This window comes from Pyrgilauda ruficollis, unplaced genomic scaffold (assembly GCF_017590135.1).
Source record: "Pyrgilauda ruficollis isolate IOZ18807 unplaced genomic scaffold, ASM1759013v1 scaffold1, whole genome shotgun sequence".
Lineage (NCBI taxonomy): Eukaryota > Metazoa > Chordata > Aves > Passeriformes > Passeridae > Pyrgilauda > Pyrgilauda ruficollis.
The window spans coordinates 20,807,273-20,831,889 of record NW_024508100.1 but is presented as its reverse complement, the minus strand read 5'-3'; the positions used below and the strand labels follow the sequence as shown (position 1 = coordinate 20,831,889).

The window sequence follows — 24,617 nt, the reverse complement described above, 5'->3', positions numbered from 1 at the left end:
AATAACTCCTGATTTGCTGCAAGGATGAAATTTTATGAAGTGCCTAATGCATAGGATAAATATGGAACAACAAGGGTAGATATAAACACAAAATGGCTGTTCGCGTCCTGTTGATCCTGTGCTTTGAATGATAAATAGCTTCATTAGGTGATAAGGGGAAATGTATGCCATCCTGTCAATAAAGATTCTATCTCTGTACACAGGAACAAGGATTATTCTGGTCTTTAGCTATATTGTGAGAGTTGGACTTTGCAATCAGCACTCTTCCAGGTCAGGTGTTGGATATAATTTGTAATCTGTATGCCAGCAGCAACCTATCCTACATGGCTACTAGGCACTTAGAAAGCACTTCTCTCCTTTGTTGAAGTGCTTAAGACTTTTTATTAGATAAATGTGTGATATGAAGTTTTAATTTAAAAAAGGCAGGTTGTCTGTTGTTTTTTTTTTTTTCCTGGTATTGATCCTTCAGTCATGAATTGTATTCACTAGCTGCCTCTTTCTTGAGAATAAGAACTGGTTGATTTAAACCACTTCAAAATAAAACAGAAAACCCGAATTTATCTCCAGTGCTTTGCTTATGATTTACAGACTACTTATGGTTGGAAATCTTCTATAACAACTTTTATGAGAAGGTATTTGCTGAAAAAGGCTAAATGCAAAGTTTCCTCCTGGCACGTGAGATAATGTAAGTGCTATAAGGAAATGTCAGTAAAATTAAAATTATTTCAACCTGCCTTTATTTGTCAGAACCTGGCAGGCACACAGGCTCCTTGAGATATGTTTCTGTGCGCTAGAACTTTCTGGATGTTCTTCAGTCAAGTTTCTAAACAGGCTTTGTGGTCGGTTTTTAACTCTCATACTCCAGGAGCTATGGAGTTATAGGAATTACAGGAAGAAAACGTCTGCAAGAGCAGCATGCTGCAGGAGCAGCTGCCAGAAATTCCCTCCGGAGAAAAGGAGGCTCGGGGGACCGCGCCGCACGATCCAAGCTCCTGAAGGGAGGCGGTAGTGACGGGAAGGGGGGCGGTGTCTTCTCCTGAAGTAACAAGAGACAGAACTAGAAAAAATGGTCACAAGTTGCGCCAGGAGAGGTTGGACTAGTTTCGATTAGTTAGATTAGTAACTAGGTTTCCTAATTACTAGGAAAAAATTCACCCGAAATGGTTGTCAAGCACTGGAACAGGCTGCCCAGGGAAGTGGTGCATCACCATCCCTTGACGTATTTAAAAGCCGTATGGATGTGGCACTTGAGGACATGGTTCAATGGTGGACGTGGCAGCGCTGGGTTAATGACGGTGATCTCACACCCTTTCCAAGCTGGGACACTCTGTGACCCGGGGACAGAGCCGCAGCCCCGGCTGCCAGCCCGGCCGGCTTAGGCGGTGCCCGGCGCGTCCCGCCCGCCGCGCGGGGAGCGCCGGGAGCTGTAGTCGCGTTGCCGCGGGAGCACCGGCGGCGCCGCCGCCGCCTCCACCGCCGGGCGGAGCGGCCAGGCCGGGCTGGGCCGGGCGGAGCGCTCTCCGGGCGGCTGTGCCGGCGAGGGGCCGGTGGAGGGTCTGGCCCCCCGCCGTCCTTCGCTCTCTGGCGAAGGACAAATGGAGGCTCAGTGGCGTCAGGGCGGCCGGGGCCGCGGGCGCGGCAGGCCCGGGGACGAGCTCCCCGCTCGCTCTGGGGCGGCCGCCCGGCCCCCGGCCGCGAAGGGCCGCGGCGGTGCCCGCGCTGCGGCAGCGGGGGCCGTCGGTGAGGGGGCCAGCGGTGAGTGTCGCGTTCCGCCCCCTACCCGCGCTGCCGGGCCCCGGGCTGGGGAGCCGGCGGTGGCCCGGAGTCCCTGCAGGTGCGAGGTCGGGGCTGTCCCCGGCATCGCGGGGAAGGGAGGCTGGCGGGCCCCGGCCCCCCTCCCGCGCTGCTCGGCGGTGTCCAGCCCGTGTTCGCCATGTGCCGTGTCCTGCCTGCGGGTTCCTGCCAGGGAGAGACGCGGAGGCCTCGGGCAGTGGCGAGGAGCGAGGGGCTAAGCCCTCGCCAGGGTGCACAGGATGCACCGTCTTCTCGGAGCAGAGGAGTAAAGTGTGAAGTAATGGATAAAATGTTTCTTTCTGGTTGGAACAGCCAGGGGAGTTGCTCCGTGGAGACAGCCTTAGGTGCGCTGGTCAGGGAAACACTTTGCTCCGGTCTGGGAAAGGTGCGGGCTCTCGGTGTGCGCGGCAGCTGTGAGTGCAAGTTCGTCGTCGGGAAATACTGCAGAGAAGCGCCAAATACAGAACTCTTTAGTGGCAGCATAGTTTCGTAAGAAAAGCCTTAAAACTAAACTTGACAAAACCCCGGTAAATACAGTAGAAAAATCTCATGTGAAATAGTATGAACACACTATTGCAGTAAAGATTTGTTGAATTTGAGGGAGATCAGTGAAAGTAATAATTTAAGAAATATCAAATGCTGGAGAACTACCTGTATGGTATCTGCAAGTTATAGCAACTGAAAATTTGTTATAAGCAAAACTGTGTGTCATGTTTTGTTCTTCTCTTCCTCATGGTGTCACAGTTGTGTTTGTGTGGGATGTCTGGGGTTTTTTAAGTATCCTTTTCATAAAGCGGCATTATAGTTGCTTTTATTCTGGTATGTTAGGTTGGATTTGTCAGTAGTAATTGACAGATAATAATTTCTGCTGTGAATTTTATGATAATGCACAGTAAAGAAATAAATACAGTTTATTTCTTCTTGTGTGGTATTGAAAATGTGATGAAATACTCTTAAAAAGTAAAATCAGCAAACTCTTTAAAGAAAAGAACAATTGAAAGTATGTAGAACTGAATGTGGTGTTTACAATTAGCTATCATGGTATTAATCATCATTAGTATTTTCTCTTAATAGAATTATCTTCACTGAAGAAATTTGATGAAATTAAGAAGGCTAATCAGGCTGCAGCAAAAAAGCTAGTTGAAGACCAGTTAAGCTCCTCGTCTGAAGATGATGATGAAGATGCTGAACTAAAACAAGGGAAGATTTTGGACAAAACATTTACCATTTACACCAGTCAAACTGGTAATGGTTTTTTTCATTTATTGACTTTTATTTTAGTCTGAAAGCATAAGCAATGCAGTATCATTGTGTATTAGACTTTTACTGTAGTTGGAAGGAAGGCACTATATCATGATGTCTTACATTAAAAATACTTTTTCCCAGCAGTGCATGCTGGCTGCACTTCTTGTCTTTTCCTGCAGAAGCAATGGTATACTTTTAACTGTCCTAAGTGTGGCCTTTTTAATAATACATGACTGGCTTTATTCAGAGAGAAAATACTTTTGCATCAGTTTCAACATGTACAAAATAACAGATCAAATGTTACTAATTGCTTTAAAAATCTTTATCCGTTAAAGATGGAGATGCAAGTGAACTGGAACGTACAAGACAGTACATGAATGAGGCTTTCCAGTCAGGGGCCATGACATGTCTCATCTGCATTGCTTCAGTTAAAAGGAACCAAGCTGTAAGTACTTTACAGTAATCTTCTAGAACAAAAGAAATGTTACTGTCTGAATAACTTGTATTATAATATTGAGGTTATTCTTGGGATTGATAGCTTTAAAATGGTAAAAGTACTAAATGCAAATTTGGCATCTTTGGATTTTGAAACACTGGAAGATGTAAGTGGTTATATGTGTAGCTTGTAATCAGAATATGTCTTTTTTTTTTTTGTCATATGTTTGTTATTGTGTAAAATAGCTATTTTTAAGTTTTAGGTAGTAGTGGGTGACAAAGATAAGTGCTTGAATACCAGTGCATGCAATTGTGTATTCAGTAAGCTATGGAGTAGCAAAGCAAAACACAAAATACTAGAACATTAGGAGATATTATTGTTAGATTTACAGCAGGGAAGCTAAGATAAACTTTCCTGCCCTCAGTGCTGATCTGGTGAAAACTAAGTGTGTGTGTCAGAGAAGTTTGTTCTATTTCATATAGGTACATTTTATATGGGAAAAATTTCAGGACAAATATTTTTTCCTTCTTTCTGTTAGAGGTACTTGAACCAAAACCATGTATAACTGTGATGCCTTGTGAAGGCCGACCTAGAACAGAGGCCAGACAGAGTTAAAAATAAAGTAGGTATTCATTAAAAGGCCTCAATAGACCCCAGCCAAGGCTACACCCAAAATGAACCCAAAATGATCACAAAAAAGGGACGACCGGTCAGGAGGTCTCTTTTATAAGTTTTGGTCCATTAGCATATTGGAGTTAATTGTCCAATTATAGCTTTAGGGTATGAAGTCCCATCCTCCTTGTTTTTCTCTCTTCATTCTGCTGTTGTTTATGCTTTTGGGCCTGAGATTTGGATCGGTTGTCCTTGGGTGCCCAGCTAGAGAAGGAATTGCTTTGTCTAGCTACTCTGTGAAGAGAGCTTACCATCCCTTAATATGAAGGTCAGAGCTTCACACTAAAGCAGTACAGAATCTGAAAAATATAAAAGCTAAAGCCTGAGGCATCAAGTGTATGTTTGACATGAAAAAGAAATGAGGTGAAAAAAATTTTTCCAGACATTTCAGAAAACGTTTATATTTCTTATGAGAGATATACACAGACTACAAGGACCCAATGAAACCATAGTCAGTAACTTCTTTCTAAAAAGAAATACAATATATTTTGTATGAATTCTTAACATATTTAATCCATATTCTTTCAGACCTCAATGAGTATGTTTAGCTTCATATTTCTGTGGCTCTTGATAGAGGTCATCTTATCTTAGCAGAAGTGAGATGATTTGGTAACTTGAAAGCCTTCTTTTATAACTCAGTGGTTTGCTAGTTATCTTGAATCTGTATAATTTTGGCCAAGTCTGTTTGTTTGCATAATGTCTCTTGCTTAGCTTTAGTTTTGGGGAGTTAGTTACATAGTTGTAGATACTTAGTCATTGGCACTGTCCTCTGTAAGTTAATGGAGAATATCTCTGCATTTTCACAGTATTATTTCATAACATTGTCTTAAGTTATTAAAAAAAAATTAGTTAAAATTTTCTTCCGCACTTTTCCTACCAAATTGTTATAGTTTTGGGTAAAGCCAAAGTCATCTTTATGGTGTCAGGTGGTTTGATAAGGGACGGTGGCACAAACTGGGCCTTGGGAGGTGCAGATTGGATACTAGGAAGGTAATATGACAGTTGGAGTGGCTTGCTCACAATGGTTGTGGAGTCCCCATCCCTCAGGACTTTCCAGCTTTGCTTGGCAAAGCTGTGTCTGAACAGAGCTAAGCTGGCAATAGTCCTTCTTTGGGCATCAATTTGTGCTACATGATCTCCAACAGTGTTTAAATCAACATTTCTCTGATAATCTGAGTATTTTGGGCTCCCTCAGCCTTGGCGAAAACTTCCGACGGGAGCTGGAAAAAAGATTATAGGTATGAATCTATAACAGAAAAACTGTCTGTATTATCTAACAGTGGGTATAATCTGTCTTTGAAAAAACGTTTTTTAAAGGGAAGTATTTCTTCAGGTATTATGGATCTTCATCAGTGGAAACAGAAACCTCATTTAAAGCAATTGACACTTGATGTCTGCTCTTTAGGTCTGGAGCTGTTGTGGATGCTTTTGTATATTTCATCTGGTGTGTATCCAAAAATGGGCCAAGGACAGCCTCTTCCTTGTATCTTCTCTGACGGATGATGATTTCGGGAAGAAAGATTATCCTTGGCCATGGTGAGCTCCTCATGGTACATTGACAAAGTTATTTCTGTTGGGAAAACCATGCAAATTGGTGTTCCTTTAGAAGGAGTGGTACTTGTACATTATAGGCACAACAAAAAAAAAAGTTTAGAAGACTGACTTTTCTATTGCTTTTTAAAACTATTTTTAAGTTTTTGTTAACATGATTCACAAAAATTTCACAGTGATATTAAAACCTTGTAGCATCAAATTTGTTTCAGCCTCTGCGAAGGTAACTTATATGTCTCAGCTTCTGACATTTATTTCTGAATGGCTTTACATATTTTTCACTTTTAAAGTTGGCACCATGAAAGAAGTTTAAAAAATATTGTCAAATATCAAGATGTTGGAATTTATTTATTTTTTTAGTCTCATTATAATCCAGACATTAAATCAGGTCTTGCAGTTTTCCTTGAGATGGTATAAAGAGAAGGTAATAATGTGGCTACATGAATACAATTTCGTAAGCAGGTTTGTTTACGAAATAAAGTGTCACTTGTTGGCTGGCAGCATCTCAAGTTGATAATGCCTCTTCAGGCAAATGGTATTTTACTTAATATGTAAGGACATGCTAAAACTATGCTATCACTATAGAGAAATGGTTCATGGTCTGTAATATATTATATCAGGGCAAATTGATGTTTTATTTGATAAAAATGAGTGCCTAGGTCTTTCAAAGTCTTTCTGTTCTTCTCTGAGGAGGACCTTCTTGTCTGTTGTCTTTTCCCAGTGTAGCCAGCAATGTGAATTGATTTGTTTCTCCTTCCTCCTGTTGCCTCCCTTTTTCATGGCCTCTGTGGGGCCTGTTGGGCATGTGGCACTTTATAAATTCCAGGCCTCTGGTGTCTATCTACCTTTAGCAATAATTAATTTTTTAATTTCTGTCAACATCAGGGGTGAACAGTGAAGGTGTACATCTTGAATCTAAAATTTTTCAGATAAAATTCTAATTGTTGTGCTTGGTTTTAATAGCATTGCTAAACTTTGTTTTACATGACTAATAGACTGCTACTAGAAAACCCCTAGTTTTTAATAATATTTTTTTAGTTCGTTCTATTTAAGTAGGTTAACTGTAGCATAGATTATTTTAATATGACTTGACATAAAGACTGTTCTGATTTTTGCTGTGCTTATTTTTGTCTGTATATATTCTTAGAGAAAAGAAATTGCATTAACAAGGCAATTCCTTAGACATTCTAATTAATGTATTGTAAGATCTGACGTATAGAGAGATCTTTATTCTGTGTTACTGTATATTTTTGTTAGTCATTATAGTAGTTGTAAAAATGTTAATTTGTAACATTGAAACAGTCTTGGGAAGCCAAAATGATAAAACTGCTTTTTTTTTTTTTCATTGTTTTAATAAGTTGTTTTTGTTTTCACTCCTTTTTCCCTTGTTTTAGTCCAAAATGTAGGTTTGAATACAAACGCTCTGAGACTCCCAGTAGGTATTACTGTTACTGTGGAAAAGTGGAGAATCCAGCGGTGGACCCGTGGCTGGTACCTCACTCCTGTGGTCAAATATGTGAGAGGGAATTCAAACCTTCCTGTGGTCATAAATGTTTGCTGCTTTGTCATCCAGGTAAATCCTTTGTTTCTTGGTTGTGTGACCTGTATTTAGGTACCTGTTACACAGTTCGACTTAACATCTGTTAAGTATATTTAAAATTCTCAGAATAGAAGAGATGTAGTCAAGGCTGCATTTGTTCAGTGGTCATTAGCAAGATACTATTTTTCCTGTCATTAGCAAGATACTCTTTTTCCTGTCATTAGGACCGTGTCCACCTTGCCCAAAGATGGTCACAACAACCTGTCACTGTAAGAAAGCCAAGGCAGTGCCCCGAAGGTGCAGTGCCAAGGAGTGGTCTTGCCGCCTGCCGTGTGGACGAACATTGCTGTGTGGACAACATGCTTGTGAGAATCCCTGCCATGCAGGTAGACCAACCTTTTTAAATTTCAGAGCAGTAGCTGTTTCTGTTGTTAAGATACATCATTCTTTTGCAATTCCTGCTCTCAATGTCTCTTTGCAATTGCATACAGGAGATTGTCAGCCTTGTCCACGTGTCAGTAAACAACGGTGTATCTGTGGGAGGCAGACAGCGGAGAGACTTTGTGCAAGCCCTCAGTGGCAATGTGATCAGGTATGTTGAAGCTATCCTTTTAAATGGATTTCTCACCTTTATAAAATTTGATTACTTGGTGTATTAAAGATTGGAAAAATGTATTCAGTAAGAAAAAAAAAATTAACTTTTGAAAGTGTAATCAAAAATATAAACAGCATTGTTTGGGAAGAGATTTAATTGGTGGCTTCACTCATTTTTTATAATAGTTAAAATGTTTCTGTTCTGGAAGTGTTCTGGGGTTACTTTAGCAGTGAATTTAACTTTGTATACTCTTTTTCTTGTACTTGAGGAAATGTCAGCTGTTGCCTTCAAAATAAGAATGAAACTACAGCTTAGTAGACAAGAATTTCATGTTTATTTTTAGGACTGTAGCAGAATGAAAGCTTTGTGATTAATTCTTTGAAGTATATTTGCAGCCTTAAGACCAAGGCTATGGATTGACAGACTGGAAAAAATAAAAATAATTGTAAAAATTAAGTGGTGGGTGGGAGGCTGTACCAGGAGGTACTTGACCATTCTGATCCCAGTAAGGAAGGTACTTGGCCTCTGTGAAGTATCAGTTAAAATGCAGTTTATTTCAGCTAACACTGTAGAGTAAAGGAGTATAATCTAAAGACTAGTATGTCCCTTTAGATCTTTGGAACCCCAAGCTGTGCAGCATTGAATGGGCCATGATAGATGTGCAGCATACAGTGCAGACCCCACTTTGGTTGTTGAAGGTTATTGTAGGATCTTCTTACAAGAGGAAAGCATCCTTGATCATAATTTCTGCAGTCAAACAGAAAGGGTACTCAGATGAGAACTTCTTGCTGCACTTTTAGATAAAGGCAAGGGCATGCAGACAGTATAATCACTGGTACCAAGTGGGAGCTGCCTCCAATCTCTTCTGCTACGGTAGGTTTAGCCTGTGGCCAAAGTGTATGTGCAGCACAATGCCGGCCTGAAGGCTGAGCTGTATGTGCAGCCCAGCACAGACCTGCAACTACTCAGATTTTGTGGATCACTAATTCCTCACTGTACTGTGGCCTTCCAGGCAGGATCACTGCAGGGATGATCAGTTTTATTTAGTGAACTCAGCAAATACAGAAAAAGTGAAATTCCATCCAGAAGCATCTCACTCCTGCTTTTTACCCTTGGTTTGCTTTGGCTTGGTATGTAGTTCTATTACATTGCATTCACTGGTTTCTCTGAATTTCTCAGGTGTGTGGGAAATGTTTGCCATGTGGCAATCATACATGTGAACAGGTTTGTCATGCTGGTTCCTGTGGAGACTGTCCTCGTTCTGGGAAAAGGTCCTGTCCATGTGGAAAAACAAGTAAGCTGCTTTCTTCTTTTGTATGATAAATTAAATAAAAAGTCCTCCAGTCTTTCACAGTCAGTAGTTTAGGCTAATTCTGCAGGGCAGGGTCCATAAAAACTTCTTACTGTCAACCATGACAGTACATTAACTTTTTTTGCATAGCTTTCAAAGCTTTATTTAGCACCAAGGGTTTAATTTTTGATGTGAATAACTAAGTATATCTAAGGAAGCTTTTGAAAAAAGAAAGGCAACTGTCATTTGAGCTTACTATACATTACATGTTTTTCCTAAATATTTTGGCTTTTTTTTCCCCTAAATGTATACTTGTACTTTTCTCTCTTCATCTAGAGTTTACATTGCCTTGTACAGAAGATGTGCCCACCTGTGGTGATAGTTGTGACAAAGTTCTGGAATGTGGCATCCATAAATGTTCACAGCGCTGTCATCGGGGTCCCTGTGAAATATGCAGACAGGTTAGTCTTACTTTATCAGGTTCACATTTTGTTTGGGCTCTTAAACTATGTGCCTGGAACAGTGCAAGTCACCTAAGGAAAATGAAATCATATCTATCACAAAATCTGTGACTTTGTTTATTAAAAGCAACACGTTCTTTCATTATTCCCCTCCCATCCCAACACAACTCTGAGTAAGTAGCTGAGCACTATATTGACTTGAGGCTGCACCTGTGGATGAGTGTGTTGCTTTAGCTTGGTTTTATTTGTTTTGTTTTTTTAAATTATTATGCCCTAAAAGGCACTTAATTTTTTCCCCATCTTTTCTACCTTCCTTCTGGCTTTGTCTTTCTATGATATTCCTTCGTTAGTGAGATGGAAGGTGGTATAACATAACACTATTTTCTTCTTTGTAAGAAAAGTAACTGTAAGAAATTTACTGTGCTCTGGGTATCTCTGGAGCTTCTGTGGTCTGGCCTACAAAGCCATTGCTCTGTCAGGTCTCAGCTGTCTCTTCCTGACCCAGCCTAGGCTACAAAGTTTAGGTGATAGTAATCATCACATGACAGCCACCATGAAGGTGAGATAAACCTGCTCATCTACTTATTAAATTATCTGTATGCACTAGAGGTGAATCTACTCTCACGTGCAGGAGAGTTACTTTTTTGTATGAATTTGTTTTGCACTACACTTATCATGCAGGACACACTTGCCTTGTGTATGGAGTGTAATGTTACTTTTCCTTGAACTTTCCTTTACAGATAGTAGTAGAACATTTTATTTTCCTTTTTTTTCCTCTTATACTAAAAACACCTTGCTTTTTTTTCCCTGTCTTGCTGCCCAGGAGGTTGAAAAGCAGTGTCGCTGTGGGAAGCACACCAAGCGCATGCCGTGCCATAAGCCATATCTGTGTGAAACCAAGTGTACTAAAATCCGTGATTGCCAGAAGCACCAGTGCCGGAGGAAGGTGAGTGCCCAGAGATAATCTGTCTCAAATGCATTGTTTAGCTGACTTGTAAATAAAGGCTGAATAAAATCACATCAACTTGTTGCTCCACCTCATATTACTGTGTAGAAAGAGGAGTTTTCTTCCATGTCACTGAAATTAGTTTTCAGTATACCAGAATTCTCTGAAAAGGGTGACATCAAGTAACACTCACTGGCCTTATAAACAGGGAGTGGATTTTGACAGCTCTACAGTTCCTGAAGGCAGTTTTACTTTCAGATTCTTGAGTAGTCACTGATGCTTTATGCATTCTGCAGTAGTTAAGTCAGTTTATTTCTCTACTTTGTAGGAAGAGCTGGGAATCACTTATAACTTTGTCAGGGGCACACTCTTTATTTTTGACAGCCCAGCATTCCATCCCAAATACACAGCAGTGCATGCAGCAGTGGTCTGACAGTTGGGAATTGGAGTTTTGTTTTGATTCTTATTTGAAGTCAAAAGTATCAGAAGTATCTTTTCAGTTTATTCATTCAAGAGAGCCTGAAAGTTGCCTCCTATTTTGAATTAGTACTTTGTGAAAGTTGGACTACTTACCACAAATAGGCATGAAAAAAATACAGTTTTACTCTTAATGTATTTTTGAATATTATTGTTGTAGTGAATTTAATTTATGTGAAGAGATTACAAAACAAGTAAATGCAATGTTGACACCTCCGTGGTGGAAAATCCAGGTTTCTTGTCGGAAGGAAGGTACTTTTCAAGTTGATAGAAAAGATGATGTTCTCTCCTGATACAACATCCACTGATGTGATGGTTTTATGAAATGTTTTGATTCTTTCAGGTTACTGATTTATTTAAGAATAGAAAATAGATAACTGGTCTTGAAGTTATCTGTCTTTACTACAAAGGTAAAAGGTGTATAAAAAAAAGGTTAGCAACATTTTTGTGCTGGGGACAATAGAACATAAAAGTGGAAGAAATTGCAGAATAATGAGGTGAAGTGTTAGATATCCTTCTTCTGAAAATATTTAGGATTAAAATATGATAATATTTTGAACTTTATGCTTTTTTGAATCCCTCTGCCTTTTTAATGTGTTGAAATGATGCATTCAAATGTGTGTTGTCCTGTTATTTTGTAATAAGATTTTTTTTTAAAACTACTTTATGGGTAGCCTTTTTTTCTGGGATGAGTTTGAGGAAATTTGACTAAATTGCACTGACTTTTTAAAAAACAAGTATTGAAATAATGAGATAGTAGAAGAGGGAAAGTGTACACCAGAAATTTTTGTTTCCAGTTATTAGACTTCAGGGTTTTTTTTTTAATAGTGCTGTTCTGGAAACTGTCCGCCTTGTGATCAAGTCTGCGGGCGGACTCTCGGCTGCAGAAATCACAAATGCCCTTCAGGCTGCCACAGAGGTAAGAACAGGTGAAGAATCCCTATAGTGATGGAAAATTGTTTATTTTTTGCCGAATTTCATGCTTTTATAACTGTGTGTAGTGCTTAATAAATTCTCTTCATTGTTGCATATGGACTTTTTGTGGGGGCAGTATTGGTTGGAACTTAAGAACGTACATCGTGGCAACCTGAGTTTTTACCTCGTGATTTTGCTTAGTACTTTTCCTCTGAAAATGCTCTTGTCTCCTTTCCAGTTGTGTAATGCAAAAGCCATGGCTTGACTTCCTTTTCTCAATAATTCTGTTCACTGAATATGCATAACAAAGTCCAAATGCATATAGAAATGACTGCTGCTGATTGAGTCTGGATAGTTTAAAAAAATCCTAGAATGCAAGATGTGGTACAAGTGGGCTTAAAATGAGAAAGAATATGATGAAATTTGAATGTATACTGGTATCCTACTGGTAAAAGAAAATAAGAACTTGTTACTGACAATAAGAAGGATAACAAAAAAGTTTGCTTCTGGATCTAGTGACCTTGGTTGAAAGATGCTGGAAACAGGCAAAATTACCTGGCAAATTGCTTTGACATTTGCTTGGTAGGGGGTTAAATTGGAATGACTGAAAAATTGTCTGCCCTCTCAGCAATTTTCCCCGTAGAAGTTGCTGCCCTGCTGAAACAGCAGCCAAGTAGCCTCTGTAATTTCCTTAGTATTCTGAAATATAAATTGCAACAACTCAGGAAATAAATCACAACTTGTTCAGCCAGTCTTCCTTCTGAGGCAATGACTCAGGAGGAGAGGATAGGTAAATGTGGTAGTTGTACCTGTTAACTTGCTATTAAATCTGTTACCACAAACTAGCAGTTTGGTTTTTCTCTGTATACTGTGCCCCCTTTTCTCTTTCCCTTCCCTTTCTTCTCCGTCCCCTGTAGCTCTCTAAAATCTTGGATATATGTAATTTTTTGTGTACTGTCAGAAGAAAACTGGTAGCATTGCTTTTCCTCATTAGTTTGGTTGATAACTAAATTCTAGAATAAAATTCTGGTTGAAAAACTAAAGAGCTAATACTGTACTCTAGGATAAGCTTTTATATTGAATGATTGTTTATATTTGATGCTGTTTGCATTTTACAACCTGGCTAAAAGTGACAAAGATTTCTAGTAATTAACATGAAAACAATAAAGCAGTGTCTGTAAGAAAACAAAAGTGATCTTTGAGAATGTAAATATCAAATATATACACTTTGAAGAGTAACTTATCAAAAGAGCATAATTGTCTGTTTGCTAACTAAAGTTTCATATAATGATGGTAATCACTAATGATAACGGATGATAAATTTATTTTCTTTTCTAAATTCTCTATGTTTTAACAAAATACAGTCTAGTACAGCTTGTAACATCTTCATAAATGTTTGAAAGTATTCCTAATAAAGACAGTTATTTTAATGTAAAAATATTTATATTCATTTGTTTCTCCCTATATACCAATATTTTAATAGCTACTGAAAGTAATGATTAATTATTTTATCTTTAGTTTGTAATACCAGGTCAGGGTAATTTTCCTATGAACTGTCAGATTGTAGTGACCTCTGATATTAAAGGAAATAGATGCCTCCTAGAAAATAACTTCCCAGATGGGGTCCTTTAAAAGGCACCAAATCTCAGAATTTTTACAGGTTGTTGATAATAAATGTTTGGCCTTTAGTAGGAGTCCCTGAAAAAAAGGTAACTTCATGTATTCTCTTTGTGGTTTGGGTTTTTTCCTTATCTTTTTCCCTTAAATATTTATTGTGCTTGCTGAAATTTACAGTGTGTTGCCAGGGAATGGAAATGTTTTGCTTCCTACTGCAGTACATTGTAACACTTGATTTGAGAACAGTGTGCTCTCACCTTACCTTCAGGCTCTCTGAATCTCTGATCTCTGCCCTTCTGTATTTTTAAGAATGTAGTCAGTTGTCTTCCTTAATAGGATATTTAAGTGAATTGTAGGCGTATTAGCCACTTTGGGCAGTATAGCTTTAGACCTTCAGTTTATTTTGCAAAAGTAGCTGGAACTTCAAGTAAGCTTGAGAAGTGGGCCCTTGGGAATCTCATGAGGTTTACCAACACAGGTGCAAGGTGCTGCACCCCAGGGCTGGGGCAACACAGGCTGAGGGATGAACAGATCCAGAGCAGCTCTGTTCGGAGGGTCTTGGGGGTGCTCTGAGAGGCTGGACATGAGCCAGCACTCACTGCCCAGAAAGCCAAACGTGTCCTGGGCTGCATCCAGAGCACTGTGGGCAGCAGGGGAGGGAGGGGATTCTGCCGCTCTGCTCTGGTGAGACGCCACATGGAACACTGCATCCAACTCTGGGGTCCCAGCACAGGAAAGACATGGACTTGTTGGACATAGTCCAGAGAAGGGCCACTAAGATGGTGAGAGGTACGGAGCACCTCTCCTGTGAGGAAAGGTGGGACAAAATTGGGGTTGTTTAACCTGGAGAAGACTGGAAGCCTTCCAGTCCCTAAAGCAGCCTACAAGAAAGATGGAGGGGGACTTCTTACAAGGACAGGCAGTGGCAGGACAAGGAGGAATGGCTTTAAATGAAAAGAGAATATGTTTAGATTAAATATTAGGAAGAGATTTTTTACTGTGGGGGTGGTGAGGCATTGGAACAGGTTGCCCAGAGGATTTTTGGATGCTCCATCCCTGGCAGTGTTTTGAGGCTAGGTTGGGTGGGGCTTTGAGCAGTATGGTCTAGTAAAATGTGTCCCTGCCCATGGCAGCGAGGTTGGATCTAGATCATCTTTAAGATCTCTTCAAACCCGAGTGATTCTATGTTTCTGTGCATGCTGAACACTATATTGTTATTTAATTTACTTTGCACTATGAAGACTGTAGTTCTTCCATCCTTTTCTCTTCAGCAGCCTTTTGCCAGTGAGACATCTGCTTCTTGAAATGCTGCTTTTCAGATCCTGCTAACAAGTCAGAATTGCTTAAAATTTTTTTGCTGTAAATATCTTCAGTTGTTTTCTTTAAAGCTTCAGAATGCAACATGATTAGTAAGCTAAAATCTCATGGGTTTACTTTTTTTAGAAGATTCATATTCTTGCTGTTAAATTACTCAGTCATAAAGCTTAGCAATTGGCACTTAGTGAAGAAATGTTGTGGGAGAGTTATGAATTAAAACATAGATATTTTACAGATACATTTTTAAAATGCATCAGATTAGTAACTTTATAGCGATGGAGAGTGCTTTCAATTCATTATACATAGGCTGAACATTAATATCATACTAAATCTGCAAAATTTTATTGTACCAGTTTTTCAGTGTCCCTTTTTGAATTCAGATGAAAGATGGCATTTCTTCATAGGTATTTAAGACTGAAATACAAATTGAAAACATCTAAGTGTTGCATGATCCAAATAACTGGGCTTCTTTTTAAAATGTGAGAGGGGGGTTATTTCTGACTTGCTTGTCAGCTTATTGTTATAATTATTACTTACTATAATATGTTTATTTTTAGGTAGTTGTAATCCGTGTCCGGAGACTGTAGATGTGAAATGCAATTGTGGAAAAACTGTCATTAAAGTGCCCTGTGGCAGAGAGCGCACCATCAAACCTCCCAAATGCAAGCAGCTGTGCAGGTCAGTATAGAAAGTGGTTCTGTTTGCTGTTCTTAAGTGGAGTTTAAAGTGTTCTTAAAGAAAGTGATAAAATATACCTTGAAAGGCAAAAATTGTTCATTATCTGATTACAGTTATTATTTCTTGCTCTTTGAATCCTTGACTATGCAGATGGAGATTAGCAATAATCCCTCCTATTAGGCACCTCTCTGACACCGAGGTTTCATGAGCAGCTTGCCTGTTCATAGGGGAGGTTCTGTCTCACCAAGCTCTTCCAACTCTGTAGTCCAGCTCATTTCTTCAAGTCATCTCTGGTATGTTTTAAAGTACCTCAGTGAGGCAGTTTATCTAGAAAAATGTACTAGCAAAAGAAAGAATATTTTCTTCTGGGGTGTAGCAAGATTATGTAGTGCAGGGTAGAATTAGGATTGAAACAGCTGTTTGAATATGTAAGCCCAACTTTGATTTTTAATTTTTTTTAGAATTCCTCTCTAAATTTATTGTAATGTTAACCACCTGCTGAAGGTGAGAAGTAAACTAATTTACAAAAACACCAACAACTTGTTCATTGTATGTTGAACATATTTGCCCAGTGACACTAACTTCGTATTTCTTGCTGTCATATTGATTCATTCTTGGATTTTACTGCAGTCGGCCGCCTACCTGTCACCATTCTACCCAGGAGAAACACTACTGTCACTTTGGGCGGTGCCCTCCGTGTCGCCAGCCCTGCCAGAAAACCTTGCCTTGTGGCCATTTGTGCCCTGTGTCCTGCCATGATGAAGCACTTGTGAAGCAAACTGGCTTGGTAAGTAAGCAGTGAAAAGTGGTATGTTATTTGTGTTTGGAACAATGAGCATCAGTTTGACCTGAATCTTCTGTTTTGAGGCTTTTGGAGTTCAGAGTAAACACATAATCAAGCACAGAGGTAGGTGTACTGCTCAGCATGATGCTAAGTGGTTCTAGCTCCTTTGTTGCAATCTAAGTAATATTGTAATACATAATTGAGTTGCTCAAAAAATTATAAGATTGGTTTTGGAGTTGTATTAAAAACATTTAATTTCAGCTTTAAGCAATTGCTTTTAACAGAAGAACAAAAAAAAATTTAAGTCTGGTATTTACAAAACCATCAAATTTTGCACAAGTTAAAAGTCAGAAATTGGCAGTTCTTAACATAACATGTGTTATGCACTGCATGATGGTAATTGAAGTATCTTACTAATTGAAATAATTTTACCTTTATTAACTGGTTAGAATTGTTTTACTGGTCTTTTTTATTTGACTTAGTGCTTAATATTTTAGCACTAGGAGCCCCAGGACTTAATTTTCCTATCCCTTACCAGGCTAAGGATAAAACTGTAATTTTTTTGTCTATATGGGGTGTGGAGATTTCCATTAGTAAAAATCTAGTTACTAGAAAGTGAATTTCTTAGAATTGGAAAGGCTTTATTTATTTATTTATGGTCAGGCAAATTTGTGTTTTGTATTCAACTAGTGTCTTTTGCTCTCAGCATCAGTCTGCAGGGCCTTGGGAACAGCCATCTGAGCCAGCCTTCATTCAGACTGCACTACCGTGCCCTCCCTGTGAGGTTCCTATACCAGTGTAAGTATTAAAAAAAAAACAAAACAAATTAAAAATAGAGATTTTATATAGAAAGATAGTTATTTTGTGTCCGAGACGTTATCAGGGAGATTTTTTTTTTTAAATAACTGTTCTTCAGGCTAGATCGCTGAAATAACTGAAAAATATGATGTATTAGTAGAGACAAAGAAGATGCTTTTGGAACAGAACCAGGTTACTTTCTAACAAGTAACTGATATCATATACAACTACAATTAATTTGCAATGAAACAAATTTTGAGATTTTCATTATAAAACCCAGCAATCCAAACAACTGTTAAAAAGGAGGAGGCATTGATCTGCATAGATGGGTGATTTTCTTAGTTTGTGCTTTTAAAAAATACATTGCAGTAATTTTTGTGTGAAAAGCCCTGACGCTGTTTTAAGTCCCCTAAACAAATATGCATTTTCTAAATCTCTGATTTTTTTTATTTTTTAACAGGGAGTGTCTTGGACAGCATGAGGTGAGTCATGAAAACTACCCTGTGAAGTGAAATATGGCAATTACCTTACTTTATAAGTCTGCAAAACAAAAGGCATTGAAAAGAAATAGTAGATTTTTTAATACATATTTTTAAATCTATGAAGTACCTTAACACAACAGCTTATATATCAGAAGGTATTTTACTTCCTTTCTGAAGAATGTATAACTATTTGACTTTGTGCAGTTCATGGACAGAAATTTAAACTCAGGATTTATGTAGCTCCTTGTGTTTTCTTGCAGGTGTTTAAATTGTGTTTAAATGGTTTTCGGTGGTCGTCTTATTAAATGTTTATGCTTTTTTCCTCTCATTCTATAGTTAATATTCTCTCTCTGTCACACACTCTTGAATTCTATGAACTGCTGTGTATATTTTAAAAAGATTAGGAATATAGGAATATAATGTCATACAGGAAAATGTTAATGGGACTTGGATCTAAACACACATGGGTGAAATCAGACAGTATAGTGGAAAATTCTTTAGTGTTAGTTACTAACTGGTCTTTCTGGTGTGTAGCCTTCTCTAGTTTTAGGTGAGGTTCCTGTCTGTTTTGTCTTACACGAGAAGAGAATCTAATTGATGCTTAGTAGCTGTCATCATTATTCACAATAATTTCTAAAAGTTACAAAATGTAAGGTCAAGTATTTTTTCTTGATTTCAAAAGATGGTTGCTAAACTAATTTTAAAAAACGTTTTGCTGTTATGGCTTTGTCTGCTGGTAGGTCTGGTATAAATTCATTGTCAAAGCCTAACTAACAATATTATAAAAAAAACTAGAATCATTTTAAGCAAATAAAAATTTGTAGAAAACACTAAATAAATACAAAAATATTGAAGATACCTTTTTTTTTTTTCTTTGACTTTTATTAATAATCTCTTGATGTGTGTTTTAATGGTGTCTTGATTATGTTTTGGTGACATCTTTAAATATTGTTATCAGTGTCCATGTAGCTGCAGTCTGTTGGGGCAGCACGTTCCCATCCCCATGCAGGCTGTGAATGCAGCTTTTCCATTGAGCTGTTTTGCAGCTTGATGGTTGCTGAAGAAAAGCAAAGCGTGTCCTGAAAGTGGATTAAAAGATCAACAGTGCTTGTCTGTTGCTGAAACAGATGGGCTTTGCTTTGTTTTTCCACAGTAAAACTTACATGTGTATCATGGAGTCAGTGACATGGTTTTTGATAGGACATACCGAATCTCAGCCAAACTTCCATGAATTTATGTTAAACAAAATAAAAGCTGTGGTCAATAGACCCAGTCTATAACGTGATCTAGATAATGTAAAAGGATTTGGTCCTGTTCCAATATACATGACTATGAGGTTTATCTTTTCTCATAGCAGAAGGACAGTATCACTACACTTAATAGAGAAAATAGTAACAATTGCTACATATTTATTACTACTTCTTTCAGAATAATTTAAAAAAAATCATTTTCTGTTGCATACTAGTCTTGGCAAAATCATTCAGTGTTTTGGGTCATGTTTTATATATGGATTTGCATAGAGAGTAAGGACAAATCCCTGTGAGTCTACAGCTGACTTTAATTATTTAGATTTTTGGATGCTTCATGGTACTCTAGATGAACTGTTACTTCTGTCAGCCCGCAGAGGGCGGTGCTGCCTTCCTGCTGAAGTACAGCAGTTCCTCGAGTGAAGTTGTCTCCTATTTGAGATTTTGGTGGAAGTTATGGAAAAGTATGATTCATTAATGTGTATGGGAAGTGTATTTTATTTGCAGTGGATTTTGTGCTCATTGTACATTTTTGTGTTCTGAGATCTCTGGAAAGAAAAAAAAAACCATGTAATGTCTGTTCACTGTTTTACAGCCACATTGGTTCCTAATGAATAATTTCAGCTCAAACTAATTTACATTTGTTAATAAGAGAAGACATATGTATTTGGGAATGCTTCCCTCCAGTAGAAGGGTCCTGCTCCCGAGGGAATTTTCACAGGGAAATGGGGACTGTTCACAAGTGACAAAAGTAGTAGCAATTTTCTTAAGTGAACTTTTGCTGTGAGTAGGTGCTTATTGCTGTACTATGCTACTCTTTATGTGGGACTATTGTTATAAGCAAGCTGTAAAGTCTTCTTGTATTTTATCAGGATGCCTACTGACAATGTGTAGAATAGAGAATGGAAGCAAACACTTTTGGACTTGCATAACAAGCAAATATACTGTCTAATTTTTTAATATTTGGACAGTAATTTTAATTTGTGTAGATAGTGGAATTGGTTGTTTGTTGGGAAGGTTGTGTATGGGGTTGTTTTTTCTATTTCTCCTTGGTATTTAATTTGGAAAGTATTTTTAAAGGATTGATTTAGTTTGAGCTCTTACATGTTCTGGCATTTAGAACAAGCAATTTGTCACTTAAGAACAGACTTAAAATTACTTTTCAGATGATGTAATTATATAAAATCTATGTAATTATATAAAATCTGTGCTTAGTGGAAGTATGATTCTACATGATGTTTAAGCTAAAAGAACATTTCTTTTAGCTGAAGTGTGCAGCTTAAATAATTTTACATATATTTAGAAAAATAAATAACTCATCATTCTTCCATTTGTAGGCCCTTAAAAGTAGCTCTCAATTTTGTTTCAGGTTGTGTGTCAGAAAAAAATCACCTATCAACAGTTGATGCCATTCCAAAAAAGAAATCTTGATGTTCTAACTTTTTTTAACTGTTACATACATTGGAATTTCATAGCAGTAGTACGCATATGCTATTTAAAAATCTTTTAAAATCAAGTTATTATAAATCTTTTTTATGGGAAACATACATTAAAGTTGATACAAGGTAAATGATGACAAAGAAGGAAATCTTTACTGACTATGATATCAATTTATCTGCTGTGTGTGATTTTCTTCTAGTTGCTTAATTTCATTAAATGTTCTAGAGGAAGGAAACCACTCTGGTTTTGCTTCCTTGTAAATAGCCTATATCAGTCTGGGCATATCACTGAACTCTCTTTTTTCCTGGGTGTTTCTTTTTATCTTTTGTTAGGAATTTAGTGGTATGTTTTAATATTCTGAGTGGGTTTTAGTTCTGGTTTGTTAATAGGAGGAAGACCATTACTCTGCCTCTAGGTAAAATTTAATGTGAAACTTGATGAGATTCATCTCTATGGCTAAACACCTTATAAGGGTTTCCAGAATTTCCTTGCCGTGTTGATTTTTGGCTTCATATTCTAATTGATTTATCTGCTAATCGCTTTTATGCATTTAGGAGATTTCCTGGAAAGCTTTTGAAAGTTGTCATATGTTTTTTTTTCCTTTCCTTCCTTTCCTTGTCCTGTGGAAGACCTGTAGTCTGAAAATGGTGCCTTATTTTTTTTTTTTCTTCTTCCCATTCAGCTTTCATAAAATACTTATGGTTCTCATCTGCCTTCTTCATTCTTCAGCTCATCAGCCTCCTGGAGTTTGTGGCTACTTTGATGTCTGTCTTTGTATTAAGAATTACAGCCCTCATTTAACCATTTCAGAAACTCATTCCAACTGTAGGAAATAAAACTTTACTTTCTCAGCTGGATTTATTACTTAGACCCACAGCAGAGGAGTGGAGAAAAAAAATAATGTAGATTTAAATTAATTGAAAATTTTCAGTTTTTGGCTATGGTGTCAGTTGACTCCAGGAGATTGTCATATCTTACTGAACTCAAGCTGAATCTCTGCTGGATGCAGCCAGAGGGCTGGAATGTTCCCTCTAGTCAGGCCTCTGAAAGTGGCCATTGTTGCCTGGCTGACTTGTGTGCTTCACCAGTCTTGTCTTTGTTTAACAGTGCCTCTCAGCTGTGTACTTGAGCGATGCTACTGGGAGGGATGCTCCACTTCTGCCTGAGTGCTTGGCTGTAACTGGAGCTAGTGCTTGTGTCCTTATCTGGTGGAAGACTAACGCCTGGTAAAAGTCTCACCAGCATTATGGAACAGCCCCAATCTGCTGTTACTGTCTGAGCCACAGCAGAAGCAGAGTCATAAAATGCTCAGTTGCAATGGGCGAGCAAGGAAAGGTAGAGAAGTGGGTGGTATGTAATGATGAATACATGAATACATATTTTTAAAAATTCTTTTATCTTTAACATCATTTGACTACTTACATTGCTACTGAAAGGATGTGCTCTGGGGAGGGAGATAGAGTAGGATGTGAAGGGGTGGGATATTAGGAACATTAAAAGCTTTGGTAATTGGTAAGTGCAAGCGCTGCTTGCTGGCTTTTCCTCCTGTGGTCACCAGGAACATCCATCAGAGACAGAGTAGGATGTTTGCAAGGGGCAGTAGGAACCAGGTGTGGTTGTTGTATTAGTGCTTTTGCCAGCATTATTAGCTTCAGCTCTGACACAGAGGTGTGAAAGTGATTGGATGTGATGGCTTCAAGGTTTTCTCCTGTGTATGCCATGCTTGATGTTCAGCCTGCCATGCAGACTTCTCTTCAGTCTTGGTGAGTCAGGATGATCAGGGAAGTTCAGAAGTCTTGTGAATGAGCTGGATTTTGAAGTGATGTAGTGGAGTAGTATTTTTTGGGTGAAGTCCAGAAGAATTTATATAGGTAAGTGGATTTAAATTGTGCTTTGTGTGATTGAGGAAGATAACATGGACTGTGCTGAAGGGAGGCTGTCCCTCATTCTGCCCTGTGGGGTCATCTCTTCTTTCTTTTCAGTTCCTGTGTTCACCTGTTTGTATGGCCAGGCCACTGGCAAAAGACAAGCAACACTTTTCTATTGGTTCCTTTTCTTCCATTTTGGTTATTTGAATCATCTTTCTGTAAAGAGAGATGTGTGGTAGGACTTGTTCAAAGTGGTAGGAGATTGCTGTGAGGGGTGTAGAGTTTGAAGAGAGGAAAGGAGTGGGTACCCTGCAAAGCTGTTCGGTCAACCGCAGTTGCAACATAAAATCACACCCTTAGTCTAGTCAAAGTGAGTTATGTAACATTAGCCTCTTGTGTAATAACATCACAAATAGTTTGTTTTTCTCTGAGAAATGTCATGAAATCAAGAAAAAAAAATTTTTTTTTTTGACAGCAGCACAGAAAACTAGTTTTTTTATGTATTATATAATGGTTGGAAAATGCTAACAGTGAGTTTCCTCTAATCCTTTTGTATGGAGGGACTTGTACTATTCAACTTTAGGCAAGTAACCTAGTTAGGAGTTTACGCTGGTTTCAGTATCAATGAAGAGTAATGGCTTTTAAGTAGATGCTCTGAAGATTTCTGCAGAGTTCTGTTAACTGGAGTGTTGACCTCAAATTGGAAAGTACAAATGTGACATAAGACATTAAAATCTTAGTCCTGTTATGGAGCTATTTCTGCTTCTCCTTACCTATCCTGGGAGTTATATTTGATGCAGTCAGTATTTGCTTTTTAGAATTTCTGGCAGACAGGTTGTTTTCTGTTTTTTAGACTGTAAAATATTTTTGGTTTATGGTGACCATAACACAATTAGCTCTGTGAAACAAACTGTCTTTTGCAATAATAGTAAAGCACCCTAGGAACCTTTAAAGGAAGACATGAGGGTAATTCAGAAAGACTGAGCAAATGACGCTAAAAGATTTGATCTTTCTTTGAACTATTCTTTTTTGAAAGAATGGTCTTTCAAAAAGAAAGGAAAACTATGCTGCAAAAGTTAGCTTATTTAGTGAAGTGTGTTTTTTTCCTGTCATAGTCAGTGTAAAACAAATTTGTGTGGATACATTGTTATGTGGGCAGGAACCCAAATGGCGCTTAAAAAATCAGATAGAATTTCTCTGGTGTTTTTTCTCTTTCAAAGGAGAACCAAAACTTCTCCGTAATAATTCTGTGTCTCTGTGTGTGTAAATATATATATCTCACACGCTACATATGTGCAATATCTGTATATATATCTCACCTGCATGTCTATATTTATTTATTTATTTTTAACTTTTAGGTTAGTCCGTTACCATGTCACGCTGCAAATCCCTACTCCTGTAAGAGATTTTGTGGGCGGCTTCTTGATTGTCAGAATCATACCTGTGTGAAAGAATGTCATCGTGTTACTAAATCAAACAGTAGTGCAGATGGAAAAAAGGTAGGTTAATTTCCTTTTTGCTTTTGTTTTTGTGTATTTTATGTATTTTATATGGAAATTGTCTTCAATTTTACTTGGAAAATAAGGAATTTGCAGCTGGAAGGTAAAGATCTATTCCAGATCCCACTGGGATACTTGAATGTGTGCTGTTCCCATTGATGCTGTGAGTTAGCTCATCTGTATTTCCTTGGACTATAAATCTGAGACAATATTACATTTTTTTGCGAATTCTGTAACTTTGTTTTGTGATGACATTATTTTGATTTCATTTATTTAACTTTATTTAACACCCTCGAGAAGTCTCTTCTGAAGTTGCTTTTTGTCACTGTCAAGATCGAGGGGAGCTACTGATAATCCCTGTATACAAATGCACTTGCAATCTACTGGGGAAACTGTTTGCTGAGGAGAGCTTAAATGGGTGAGGAGGCTGGGAGACCTTTAGGAGAGCACTGGAAATGTTGTAGAATATCTGAAGACTTTTCAAAGTACTGGGATAATATATTCATGTTTATAAGTGTCTACTAGAAACTGTCATTTATGCAGTTCAGTTGCAGGTGTTAACTGCTGAGGATAATGTGAAACAAAAGTATGAAGCTTAAAATTGTTCAAGTTATGAGCAGTCAGAGCCACATACATAAGTTTTGTGGTTTGGGATAGTCATGGTTTGGAGGAAAACAGCTTCTCAAGTTTTTTTTAAGCATTACTTTAGAAAAAGTTGTAACATGGGCAGTCTGGGCATTTAGAAAACAGAGAAGCATTTAGTTGGGTGAAGCAGGAATATTATATTTTAGCTAGCTAACATTTAACTTAAATAGCATAATATCTCTGTGGATTCGTGTCCTGGAAGTGGTGGTGTTGTAATTTAATAACTGTATGTTGTAGCTAACAAATTAATCTATGATTGTGGAAATTTTGTCTGAGGAGTGTGGGCTGTTAATGCAACTGGTGGAACAGTAACTTGCAG

At 38.1% G+C, this 24,617-nt stretch overlaps 1 protein-coding gene across 1 annotated transcript in view; it reads left to right on the top strand.

The window, feature by feature from the left end:
- Positions 1 to 1,450: 1,450 nt before the first annotated feature.
- The window catches only part of NFXL1 (nuclear transcription factor, X-box binding like 1), a 44,943-nt gene continuing 21,776 nt past the window's right edge, over positions 1,451 to 24,617 (top strand). The window contains exons 1-16 of the mRNA XM_041478815.1: positions 1,451 to 1,755; positions 2,869 to 3,039; positions 3,375 to 3,484; positions 5,553 to 5,683; positions 7,093 to 7,271; positions 7,463 to 7,624; positions 7,730 to 7,830; positions 9,013 to 9,127; positions 9,461 to 9,585; positions 10,409 to 10,531; positions 11,837 to 11,927; positions 15,415 to 15,535; positions 16,166 to 16,322; positions 17,026 to 17,117; positions 17,578 to 17,599; positions 23,513 to 23,653. Of these exons, the coding sequence (XP_041334749.1) occupies positions 1,596 to 1,755; positions 2,869 to 3,039; positions 3,375 to 3,484; positions 5,553 to 5,683; positions 7,093 to 7,271; positions 7,463 to 7,624; positions 7,730 to 7,830; positions 9,013 to 9,127; positions 9,461 to 9,585; positions 10,409 to 10,531; positions 11,837 to 11,927; positions 15,415 to 15,535; positions 16,166 to 16,322; positions 17,026 to 17,117; positions 17,578 to 17,599; positions 23,513 to 23,653 (2,001 nt within the window). The 5' untranslated portion in view covers positions 1,451 to 1,595. The remainder of the gene's footprint in view (positions 1,756 to 2,868; positions 3,040 to 3,374; positions 3,485 to 5,552; positions 5,684 to 7,092; positions 7,272 to 7,462; positions 7,625 to 7,729; positions 7,831 to 9,012; positions 9,128 to 9,460; positions 9,586 to 10,408; positions 10,532 to 11,836; positions 11,928 to 15,414; positions 15,536 to 16,165; positions 16,323 to 17,025; positions 17,118 to 17,577; positions 17,600 to 23,512; positions 23,654 to 24,617) is intronic.